The sequence below is a fragment of the Empidonax traillii genome, unplaced genomic scaffold (genome assembly GCF_003031625.1).
Source record: "Empidonax traillii isolate 1590-97213 ecotype Southwest subspecies unplaced genomic scaffold, ASM303162v1 scaffold1389:size274315, whole genome shotgun sequence".
Taxonomy (NCBI): domain Eukaryota; kingdom Metazoa; phylum Chordata; class Aves; order Passeriformes; family Tyrannidae; genus Empidonax; species Empidonax traillii.
This window is the reverse complement of record NW_020956582.1, coordinates 224471-235483: the sequence shown is the minus strand read 5'-3', so window position 1 is coordinate 235483 and position 11013 is coordinate 224471. Positions and strand designations below refer to the sequence as shown.

The following is an 11013-nucleotide window of genomic DNA, read 5'->3' as shown; positions in this document are numbered from 1 at the left end:
GGAATATTTGCTGCTCTCCTTGTGGTTATCACATCCTTCAAATTACTAAAAGAGGCTGGGATAATAGGTCTGGTGATTATATATAGGCACCATCTGCTCTGTGGCTGCTTCCTATCAAAGTGCAGTTAGAGGAGTGCAAGGAGGATATTTTCTCTCCAGCTATATTAAGACTCTTGTTTCCATCTCGGCTCCAAAGCAAAGCTCTCTGCATGCAAATGGATCAAACACTCTGGAATCAATGGCTCTGTTTTGGCAGCCTTGAAGCTGTGTGAGATTTTTTTTTTTTTTAAATTATTATTATTATTATTATTTAGTTTTATTTTCCCCTGCAGTTTGCCGTTCCCATCGGTTACGCAATCCTGTTGGATTCTGGTTGTTCTGTGTCGGGTGTTTTCCTGGAACCACAGTCCCCCTGTTTGCTGAGCAGTGCGGTCTCGTGTCACAGCTCCAGTGTGAGGCAATATCTGAGCAATCAGGAATGTTTTGGAGGATGATGAAGGCAGATTTTTAGGATGCATCTGCTGTGGGTATGCAGAGGAGGTGGAAAGCTGAGCTGAGTTAATTTGGAGCAGTAATGGGAAAGAATTAATCCATGTTTTGTGATACCAGCCGGGACTGTCCTGTTGCTGCTGGGGAGCATTTCAGGGCTCAGGAGTCATGGAATCACAGAATCCCAAACTGGCTTGGGTTGGAAGGGACCTTAAAGACCATCCAGTTCCACCCCATGCCGTGGGCAGGGACACCTTCCACTAACCCAGATTGCTCCAAACCCCGTCCAACCTGGCCTTGGGCACTTCAGGGATGTGGCATCCACTTCTCCAGGCAACCTGTGCCAGGGCCTCCCCACCCCCACAGCCAAGAATTCCTTCCCAGTATCCCATCTCACCCTGCCCTCTGGCAGTCTAAAGCCATTCCCCTTGTCATGGGACGTCGTTGCTGGGCACCATCTTTTGCATCGTCTCATGTGGGGAACTGGATCCTGCATTTTCCCCTTGGTGGCCTTGGAGACCCAGCAGGCTTTTCTTTCTCTCCTGGAGCTGGAAAGATTTCATGCTCTTGGAATCAGAAGAGAGCAGAAGGAGTTGCCAGCCCATCCAGAGGGTGCTTGTGACAGGACATGTGAGCCCCCAAGAGGTGGAGACCAGAGGAAGCTGATAAGGCTAAAACACGAAGGCATTTGTCCTGAGGAAATTCCAGAGGTTTTGCATGCACCCCTTGCCCTTGACTGGTTTAAGACCCTTCTTTTCCCACTCCCAGTTTTCCACAGGTTGCATATTGCTATGTAAAGGATGTGCATCTCCCAGCTGGAAGTGATGGAGGGGTTTCTCCATCTGGAGTGTGGTGGAAGCTGATGCTGGAGGAGGTCTCAGCTTCTCAGACCAGGGGTTGAGGCAGTGGGGAGCCCTGGCTGCTGCTTGAGCAAAGAAAATGCTCTTGGACATCTCTTCTGGGTTGAAGAGGACTGTAGGAAGGAGAGTTTCTGCATCCCAGTGCCGCTTACCTGGCTTGATCCGTGAGCAGGAGAGGAATTTCTCCCAGAAGCCCATAGCAAAAACTATTTTCTGGGACAATTAGGGAGGCTTGGTTCAGCGCAGCAGTGTTGCTGTTAACAGGCCAGGGTTTCCCAGGGTTCACACACTGTTTTATCTGTGGTTTGTGTACAAATGCATGAGAAAAACCCACATTTAGTGGCCTGGAAATCAGAGCATTGCGCTTACCCCGAGAGCCACCTTGTTTGGGGCAGCAAACCTTCTTGCAACATGACCCTAATCCTCCATCCCCCATCCGTTCCCACCTTCCCTTTCAACCCAAACCATTCCATGATTCTATGAAGGAGACTGAAAGCAGCTCCCAAGCTCCTGCTCCTTGGTGTGACAAGCTGGGCTCCCTTCCAGAAACGCATCCCGCTGGATTCCCGAAACCACCAAGGGCTGCGTTTACACATCTTTAGGCTCAGCCCCGCTCCTGCTGCCACACAAATGAGTAAATAACAGTCACAGCAATTCCTGGCAGAGCCAGGATCCACGAGTGTTTGTGTTTGTGCCGTTCAGGGACTCGCAAAACCCCCTGTGAGGGTTCCTTCCCGCTGAGCCTGGATGGTGCCTCGCATGCCCCTGCTTGGAGAGAGCAGCAACAAGCGGGTTATTGTTTCTCTGTCCAGTTTCTTGAACAGGAAACTGTGTTTGAAAACGTCATTTCTTTAAAAAAAAGTTTGCTTGACAGGCTTCTCTGCAGTCTGTGCTTCTTCCTATTTCTCTGCCCGAGGCAGGGCTCTCCTTGTATGGGGTTTTTTTCCCCTAATGCAGGGGATAATACCACAGATTTCCTTATACCACTCTTTTCCTTACACCCAGTGGCCTTCTTGCATTTGGGGTCTCACCCCCTCGTGGCTTGTATCACCCCGCCGGTTCAGGGGCCGGGATGTGGATTATCCATCTCCTACGAAAACGCAGTTAAAGTCAACAGCCACAAAACACGGGGAGACAAAAAAAAAGCAAAAAAAAAGCAAAAAAAAAGCAAAAAAAAAAAAAAAAAAAAAAAAAAAAAAAAAAAAAAAAAAAAAAAAAAAAAAAAAAAAAAAAGAGGCACAAACAAAAGGCTCCAAGGGTTAGGGGATGTGGAGCCGAAAAAATGTTCCTTTGGGTTCTGCTCCGGCAAGGGCAGCGTGGGGGAGAGGGTGAATGGGGGGTGCCCAGGAAGGAAGGCCGGGTGCCAGGCGGGCACTGAGAGCCACCAGCGGCTGTTTCCGAGCGCAGGAACGCTGGAAAAGCCGCGAGGATTGCGCTGCCAGCGCGGGGAAGCCTTCCTGGAGGAGAGGATGCGTCGTGACCGGGGTAGCAAGGAGGAGGCAAAGAGGAGAACCGAGGTGAACCTGGGGGGTTGTTCTGTGAGGGGGGGTGGCTCAGTGTTCCCTCTCTCCGTGGGGGAGCCTCCGGGCTGCACAAAACACTCTGTGTGTGCCCTCAGTGGATTCAAAACGATTAGCTGGGGTCAGGCTGCTGCTCCAGGTACCCACGGGCCAGGAAGGGAGCTGTACACGAGCAGACACCACCTGGGGAGGCACCACCAGCTGCTTTGCAACCAAAAAAATCACCATTTTTAGAGTGAAAACAAACAAAACCCTCCCAGGGAGTTCAGCAGGCACCTCGCAAGCACTTTTTCCTTTCTGTAGCCACGGGGGTGATGTTACTTGGAATTGTAACCTGCTGTGTGGACTGTGGGCTGATCCTCTGGCTGTCAGGGACCTGATGGGGACCAGAGATGGTTTGAACACTCAGCAGTGGGTCTGGCTCTGCTGGAAACACTCACATCAGCCCCACGTGTGCCTTGTCAAGGACTTTGCGGCACTTTAGGCCAGATTTAATGAAAGGGCAGAGGGGGGAGCGAGCACCTCATCGCCATCCCACGCTGTGTGGAGGAAAATCTGCCTGCACAGCCCACTTACTCAGCTCTAATTACAGGAATGGGTGGCTTTTCCCTTCTCAGGCTGAAAAAAATTGGCTCAAAAATCCTGAGAAACCACAACACAAATGTCTGACGCTGTTCCACGTGGTCTTCAGCGAACAAAAACCCTCTTGAAATGAGCCCTTGCCTCCCAAAATAGGCGACGCCACTTCAAAAGGGAAGAGGGAAAAAAAAAAAATCCCAAACTCAAGGGCTTCACGGGGTGAGAGCACTTGCAGCCTCAGAGTTTCTGTAAGTGTGTTGTTGTGCCTGCCAGCACAGCCAGGCTTTGGGCTGGGATAAAGCTGGATTTGCCCGGGGAGGTGGTGGGGATTCCCACAGGGATGCTCCCAGCTGCTCCCTGCTCCGCAGCCACCGCCTGCCACGGGGAGCTGATGAGTTGTTGCCATCCCTCCTTCTCCATCCTTCTCTAATTTTTTTTACCTGGGAATATTAAGCTGAGCTTGATCCCACTCTGGAGGTCACAGAGAAGTTCCTTGCAAGGAAACAGGGCCTGGGGCGGGCTGAGCAAAGAGGCAGCACCAACCAGCTTATCCCAGGGAGGACCACGATCTGCTCTGGCTCCTGTCCCGCTGGATACCTGTTTGGAAGCAGCTGGACCTTGCAGGGCTCTTACACCATCTGAAGAGCAGGAAAGCACTTCTAAACCAGAAGTGGGACACACTTCCCAGCGGTTGGGTGTCCGTGTGCCAGCGTGGATTGCCCTCCGGAGCGGTGCTTTCCGCTCTTTGTTGGCCCAGCCCGCAGCGCTCAGAAAGGCAGGCGTGCCCAGCCACCTCCTGGGAGCTTATCTTGCCCCAGAAGAACATATTACATTTCCTTTTTGAATTAAAGCTTAATATTTTCGCAATAAAAGAAAGGAGGCTTGAGTGTGAGGGGCGATAAAGTCGCACGTGGTTTGCTCCTGCTGGAGTTAAATCCCTTCGGGGGAGCATTTATTTTAGCAGGAGCGGCCCTGGGTTCACCTTGGACCATCCAAAAAGCACACAGGAGGGTCATAAGCAGGTCAGGACTTACACTAAACTGTTGCTTTGGAAGTAATTGGCTGCATCCTCCATTTCAAGAATCCGAAGCCATGACCACAAGCAGCAGCGTTAGTAAAAGTTGACGTTTATTAATCCTCCTCCTGGGGGTTGCAGATTAAAAGAGGGAGAAGGGTGTGCACACCTGGCAGGTGCCACCCTGGGATTTGCAGCATTTTTAAGGATGGCTGCTGATGGAGACAGGTTACAGGGAAGTGGAGCCTAAAGTTATGCCAGTGCTAAGAGCTCTTAAATAATCCCTTGTCTGGCACCCGGAGTAGCTGGGGGGTGTTTCAAAGAGCTGGTGACTTGCAGCATCCTTTATAGAGGGATTATTATCCCTCCTGCATCTCGGGAAGTTGTGTGGATTGAGACTCATAGTAAAAATATGGCTTAGTAGAACATGTTCTGTTGGATGCAGGGACAGAGGGGGAGCTGATCTTTACCCACTGCGCTGGATGGTTTCTAATTGTCCCTGTCCAGCCCGTGGAGTTGGTTATTTCTCTTCCAGCCAACACGGATTTCCAATTAGGAGACATAAAATTAAGATGGAAGAGCAGCAGTTTGCAAGGGTGTTGCTGCTCAGGGAGGAATCTGGGCTGGATTTAAGACAAAAATATCCCCTTGTTTGCAAGATTTTGGTGGGGAGAGGGTGGTGTAAGTGCTGCTCTGGGGCTCTGAGCAGTGTGGGTGTGATGTTCAGCCCTGGTGATGCATTTCAACCAATTCACCCACTGTTTTCCCTGTAATTCCCCCTATAATTCACCAAGGGGTGAATTATAATTTAATTTTTTTTAAATTATTTTTTTATTAATGCTAAATTTATTCTTCTCCTGGGAGGGCGATGTGACATCTACAGAGCCTTGTTGTGGTGCTGCTTTTTAGGGTTACAATTGCAAAGCCAAGAGCTAGAATAGCTTCTTAAATCCATCTATTCCCCCATCAGGATGCATCACATCACAACTTTGGGAAGCGTAACACTGTTCTGAAAGCCATCTCAGGATCTCCTTTTGTGCCAGGGGATTTGTGGAAGATGTTTCTACAGTTATTTAATGGGAAGGGAACAAATTCTTCCCCACAAGCCATTCCCCTGCGTCCCTGCAGACTCGGTGTTCTGTGCTGCTACAAGAAAACCCTCTCAGAAACAGGAATTATTTGGATATTGCAGAAATCTGCGGGGTTTTGGCCTCATCCATCAGCTGCCTTTGGCACCAGCTGCTTTTCAGAGGTGGTGTTTCTCTCTCCCCTCCTTTTATAACCCCGCTAGTCCCTCATTTCCATCCCGCTCCTGCTCAGCAGGGATGGTTTTGATGGTGGGTTTTTCCCCCCAGGCTTGAGCTGGGAATTAAGCCTGGCTTAACTTTTACAGCACAGTGCACCTGGCTGGGGGTTTTCCACCAAGACTCGTTCATATTAAATAATAAACACGCAGAGGAGCCCGAGTGGTTTTGGTGAACTCCTGTAAATGCAAAAAAGGAGATTAAGGAGCTTTAGGGCTTTTAATGCTTCAGGAGGAAAAGCCACGAGAACAATGGATTTCCCCCAGGGTTTTGTACAGTTTAGAGATTTGATTTGGAAAGAAAAACTGCAAAAAAAAAAAAAAAAAAAAGTTTTTGCTTCTGTTTTGCACGGGCTGAAAGGTCACTTGAACCCCTCTGCCCTCAGATTTCCCTGGAGCAGGGAAATTTACCTTGGTTTCCATCCTAAATCCATGCATTACGTTATACTAACAGCATTTATGGTTTAACCAGCAGTTAGTTTAGTGACTGTGAATGATGGAATTTGAATTTTGTTCAGCAAATGGAGCAATCTTTTCATACATTTTTCATCACTGGAAACAAAGATAGTCCCTGGAAGTGTTCCAGGCTGGGTTGGACAGGGCTGGGAGCATCCTGGTCTAGTGGGAGGTGTTCCTGCCCTTGGTCTTTAAGATGGTCCTTAAGATCCCTCCCAGTCCAAACCATTTAATGATCTTTCCCTCTAAATACAGTGTCTTACTGTTTAAGACAGTTAAATTTGTTAAAAATAAATTGAACTTGGTAGTATCGAACTTTCAGCCAGGGAATGCGAACCCACAAAAAACTGGGAAGGAAAAGGAAATCCGAAGATTTTTTTTTTTAAGGGGATTCAGCCTCATCTCATTGTCAGGGGGGTGTTTTCACTGTTGTTTTGAGTGCTTGGTCTTGTGGAGGGTGAAAAGGCACATGGTTGGAAGAGCACCTGAAGGGGGGCTGAGCTGGGATGTTCTGACTGCTGATGGGAGCTCAGCCAAGTGCCAGATTGTTCAGCCTGGAGAAAGGAAGGCTCCAGGGAGACCTTTGGAGCCCCTTTAGGCACTGACAGGGGCTCCAAGGTCTCCCTGGTGCCTTCCCTCCAAGAGAGCTGGAGGGGGACTTTGGACAAGTGCCTGGAGGGACAGGATAAGGGGGAATTGCTTCCCACTGCCAGAGGGCAGGGTTAGATGGGAGATTGGGAAGGAATTCCTGGCTGTGAGGGTGGGCAGGCCCTGGCACAGGTTTCCCAGAGAAGCTGTGGCTGCCCCTGGATCCCTGGAGTATCCAAGGCCAGTTTGGACACTTGGAGCAACCTGAGCTAGTGGAAGGTGTCCCTGCCCATGGCAGGGGTTTGGAATGGTAGGATGTTTAAGGTCCCTTCCAACCCAAACCATTCCATGATTCTGTGATTTTAGTGCCCCCCCAGCGACTTTGGCAGATCTGTAAATGCTCGTGTTCCAGGGCACAAGCCAAGCCCTAATCCAAAGGGAGAGACAGAGATGCTTCCCCTGGCTCCCCCAACCAAGGGATTTTTATGCTGCAGAGCTGCTCAGCTGATTTTTTTTCCTCCCTAGAGCTGCAGTCCACGCAGCACCTTCCCTTGAGCAGCCCCACGTAGCTCGTGCAAACCCATCTCCTCGCCGGTGTTCCCATCCCTTTTGCTTCCCGGGAGGCAAAGCTCAGGGTAGGGATCAGGTAGCGCTGCGAGGCACCATGGCACCCCCCACCACACATTTTATGATTTCATTTGATGATTTTTTTATTATTATTTTTGCTGTTTTTTTTTTTTTTTTGGCGGGGGACTCTGCTGCATCCCGGGCCGCGGAGGGGGGAATAACCTCTTTGATTTTATTTATTTTTTTTTTTTTCAGTTCTCTCAGGCCAGACACACCACAGCCCTTTGAAACGCTCTGTGTCCCTTACCCCACCCATGAATGTGCCAAACCAGCCTCTAGGACATGGATGGATGTCTCATGAGGACTTACGGGCTAGAGGACCCCAGTGCATCCCTTCCGATCATGCCCCCCTGTCTCCACAAAGCAGTGTAGCCTCTTCGGGAAGTGGTGGGAGTGAACATTTAGAAGATCAGCCTTCCGCTCGTAACACATTCCAGGAGGAAGGGAGTGGGATGAAAGGTGAGTGCAAAAACCAGACCCCCGACCCCCCCCCCACCAGCACCCAGAGGCAAGGAGGGCCGGGACGGCGGTTTGGGGAGAGAATCCTCGGAACCAACTGCACACGGGGCCTTCCGGCCTTTCTTCCCGGCTCAGGAATTTCAGGTTCAGGGGGGAAACCAGTCAGGTTTTCTTCCAAGCAGCAGCTGGTCCCGATCTGACGTCTTGCGCTCGGGTGCCAGTGGGCTGGTTTTGCCCCAGAAGAACCCTGCGAGCTGCCAGCTCTCCAAAAAGCTGGAATTTTTCCATCGCCTGCGGCTTTCGGCTGCGAGCGGCGCTCCTTTTTTTTTATTCCTCTCTCTTCTTTTTTTCTTTTCTATTACGGTGAAAAATAGCTTAGAGTAAGCTTAGCAAGCCTCGTGTGATTTGCCATTGCGGTGTTTGGTACCCACCAAGCATCTGGGGAAGTTTTGGCTGGGGATCCTGGTCTGCAGTGAATTTAACCTGTGTGTTTCGGTTCTAAACCGATTTCAGTCGGCCGTCCCATTATGCCTGCATTTCACAGAGATTTTGGCACTAAATGTGTGGGATCCTGCTGGTAATCAAGGCAGAAATGGAAACCCTGTTGCTGCAGTCGTAGAGGGAGAGCAAACTTCAGGCTGAGAAGGAATAAACGGATGAAAACTGGGCAAACACACAGACTGTGAATTCCTGGGAACAGAGAGAACGGCCCTGCAGCTCTCAGACTGATTTAAACAACTCCAGTTTGCGTTAATGCAAGGCAGCTCAATTGTGTGAAGGCCAGTGGTGTGTCAGAATGAGGAAATAGTCATGTTTTTTAATAGTCACAAGGTCTCTGATTTCAGTCTAACTGCAGACAAATTGAGATGTGTGTAACTCTGTGTGATGTGGGGCTGCACTTGGCTTGGCTCTGGATGGCTTTGATGTGCATGAAACAAATGCATGAAAAACCCCCTCGTGGTTCCAAGGAGTGTGATGGAGGCGGGTCGGGTCCTGTCAGACCTGGGAGACCCTTTTTCTGGGGAGCAAGTGGTGCAGAGGGAGCTGTTTAACACTTCCTTTCTCCAGGTTTCTGCTGATGGAGCTGGAGAGGAGAGCACGGGGAGCTGGGCTCCCTGTGATCCACAGCTTGCAACTCCAGGACCTGCATGGGTAGAAACTCCCCAGTGCCGTGGAATCCATCCACGTGGCCAAGTCTGCAGAAGCCAAAGGCTGCCCAGAGGGCAATAATCCATTAAATCAGCTCCACACATTAAGACATCCCTCTGCAGGCAGCAGCACCGTGGGCTGCGTGTGATCCTTTGTATCCCCACAGCTCTTCCCGAGGGAAAAAAAGAAAAAAGCAAAACCAGGGACTACCCGTCCCCTGCACTCTGATCGTGCCGTTTCTTGTCCCTGCAGAAACGCACAACTTGGTGCATTTTTATGGGGTTGCATCGTCTTCCACCCGGAGCAGCTGCTCCCTTTGCCAAGTTCCCTTCTCTGAATCGCAGCTTCATCTCCCCGAGCACCTGCAGGCTCTCCTGGCTCGGTGTCACCCCACTGCTGGCCAGCTTGTTCCTTCTTTAGCACCTTCCAGGGCATCCTCAGGAGGATGCAGACCCATGAGATCCAGAATGTGGGGAATCCAGACCCATGGCAGACCCTCATCTGACGTGGCTTAGCAGTTCCTCTCCCTTAATGTCACCGTTTCTCTCCTTTCTGTCCATCTTTATGCCCTCACGTCACCTGTTTCTTTCCACCCATCTTTGTGCTCGAGGGAAAGGGCCCGTTGGCTTTTTCCTGGCCCCTGGTTTCTCCAGGGGTAGGTGCAGACTCTTGGTTCCCTGTGGACCCCATCTGTCCATCTGTCCATCCCTTCCTGTGTCCCTGCCCGTGGCAGGGGGTTGGAATGAGATGACCTTTAAGGTCCCTTCCAACCCCAAACCATTCCAGTGGTTCCCGGGGGGCACAGCTGGGAGGAGGGTTTGTGTAGAGCTGGGGGTTTTTTGCTGGGGGTGTGTCCATGGTGTGCCAGGAGGGCACTGCTGAAGATGTGCTGTGTGTGAATTGCTTTCCTTCTAAATTCCCTGATGGCCGTGCCATGACGTTGCAATCAGCTCCTGGTAATTGCTGATTCAAGAGCAGCTCCCTGGGCAGGTGGCTCACTCCATGCCTGGAGAGGGTTGGGAAGCTGGACTTTCCAAGGACTGTGAGGTCCTTGGCACATCCTGGTCGCCTCTTTCTGCCCTGTGGGACAGGGAAAATCCCCACCCCCCCCAATCTCTGTGTGCTGGGGTGGTTCCTTGTCCCCAGTCCACTCCCAGGATTGCTGTCTCTGCTGGCAGGGGGACTCTGGGACTGGCACAGCTCCCCAAGGGAGCTGATGCAAAGGGAAGGAGCTGCTCCCATGCTCTGACCCCCTGCAGAGGTTGGAGACAGGTTTCCTGCAGGATTTAACATCTGTATATGCATCTCTCTTCTGGAAGTACCCCCGTGGGCTTTGCCCTCGGCACAGACATGTGGAAAGGTTGATGTCCCCAAGGGACATGGGATCAGGGAGAATTTTAATGTGTTGCCACTAAAATGGTGTGGGTTTGTGTTAAAATGAAGTTGAGATTGGAGCCTGCGCTGCAGCTGGGGCTTTCTGCTACTAATTTTTCAGTTTTTTTAAGTAGAATTCAGTTTAAGAGGCTGCTGGTAGCAGGATTTGGGACCGTTGCATGTCAGAGCCTTTAGAAAACAGTGAATTTCAGACCATCCCTGCTCACTAACTGCCTTACCCTCGTGTTTGGTGTGGGGTTGATCTCCTCCTGTGCAGCACTTGAGGAATTTCATTGACATTCATTTCATCGAATCCTGGGTGTGCCAGGGGATTCAGAGCGTGAGCAAAACGCAGCATTTCGGGGTCTTCTGCATCCTCTGCTTGGATGGGAGAGGGGTTTGGGGTCAGCCCAGGCAGCAGGAGACTTCTGGCAGATGCACAAATTGCCTCAGGGGGCCAAACCGAGGGTCCATCCTGCCCTGTCCCCGCCAGTGACGAGGTGTTGGTTCAGGAAGAGGTCGTGGATGAACCCCACGGAGGCAGCCCCAAATCAAAGAGCAGGGAGGTGTTGCTAACTGGTATTTAGGCCCAAG

General features: G+C 50.8%; 1 protein-coding gene across 1 annotated transcript in view; it reads left to right on the top strand.

The window, feature by feature from the left end:
* The window catches only part of SAMD4A (sterile alpha motif domain containing 4A), a 49244-nt gene that overhangs the window by 24835 nt on the left and 13396 nt on the right, over positions 1-11013 (top strand). Inside the window, exon 4 of the mRNA XM_027906984.1 lies at positions 7633-7896. Within this exon, the coding sequence (XP_027762785.1) occupies positions 7633-7896 (264 nt within the window). The remainder of the gene's footprint in view (positions 1-7632; positions 7897-11013) is intronic.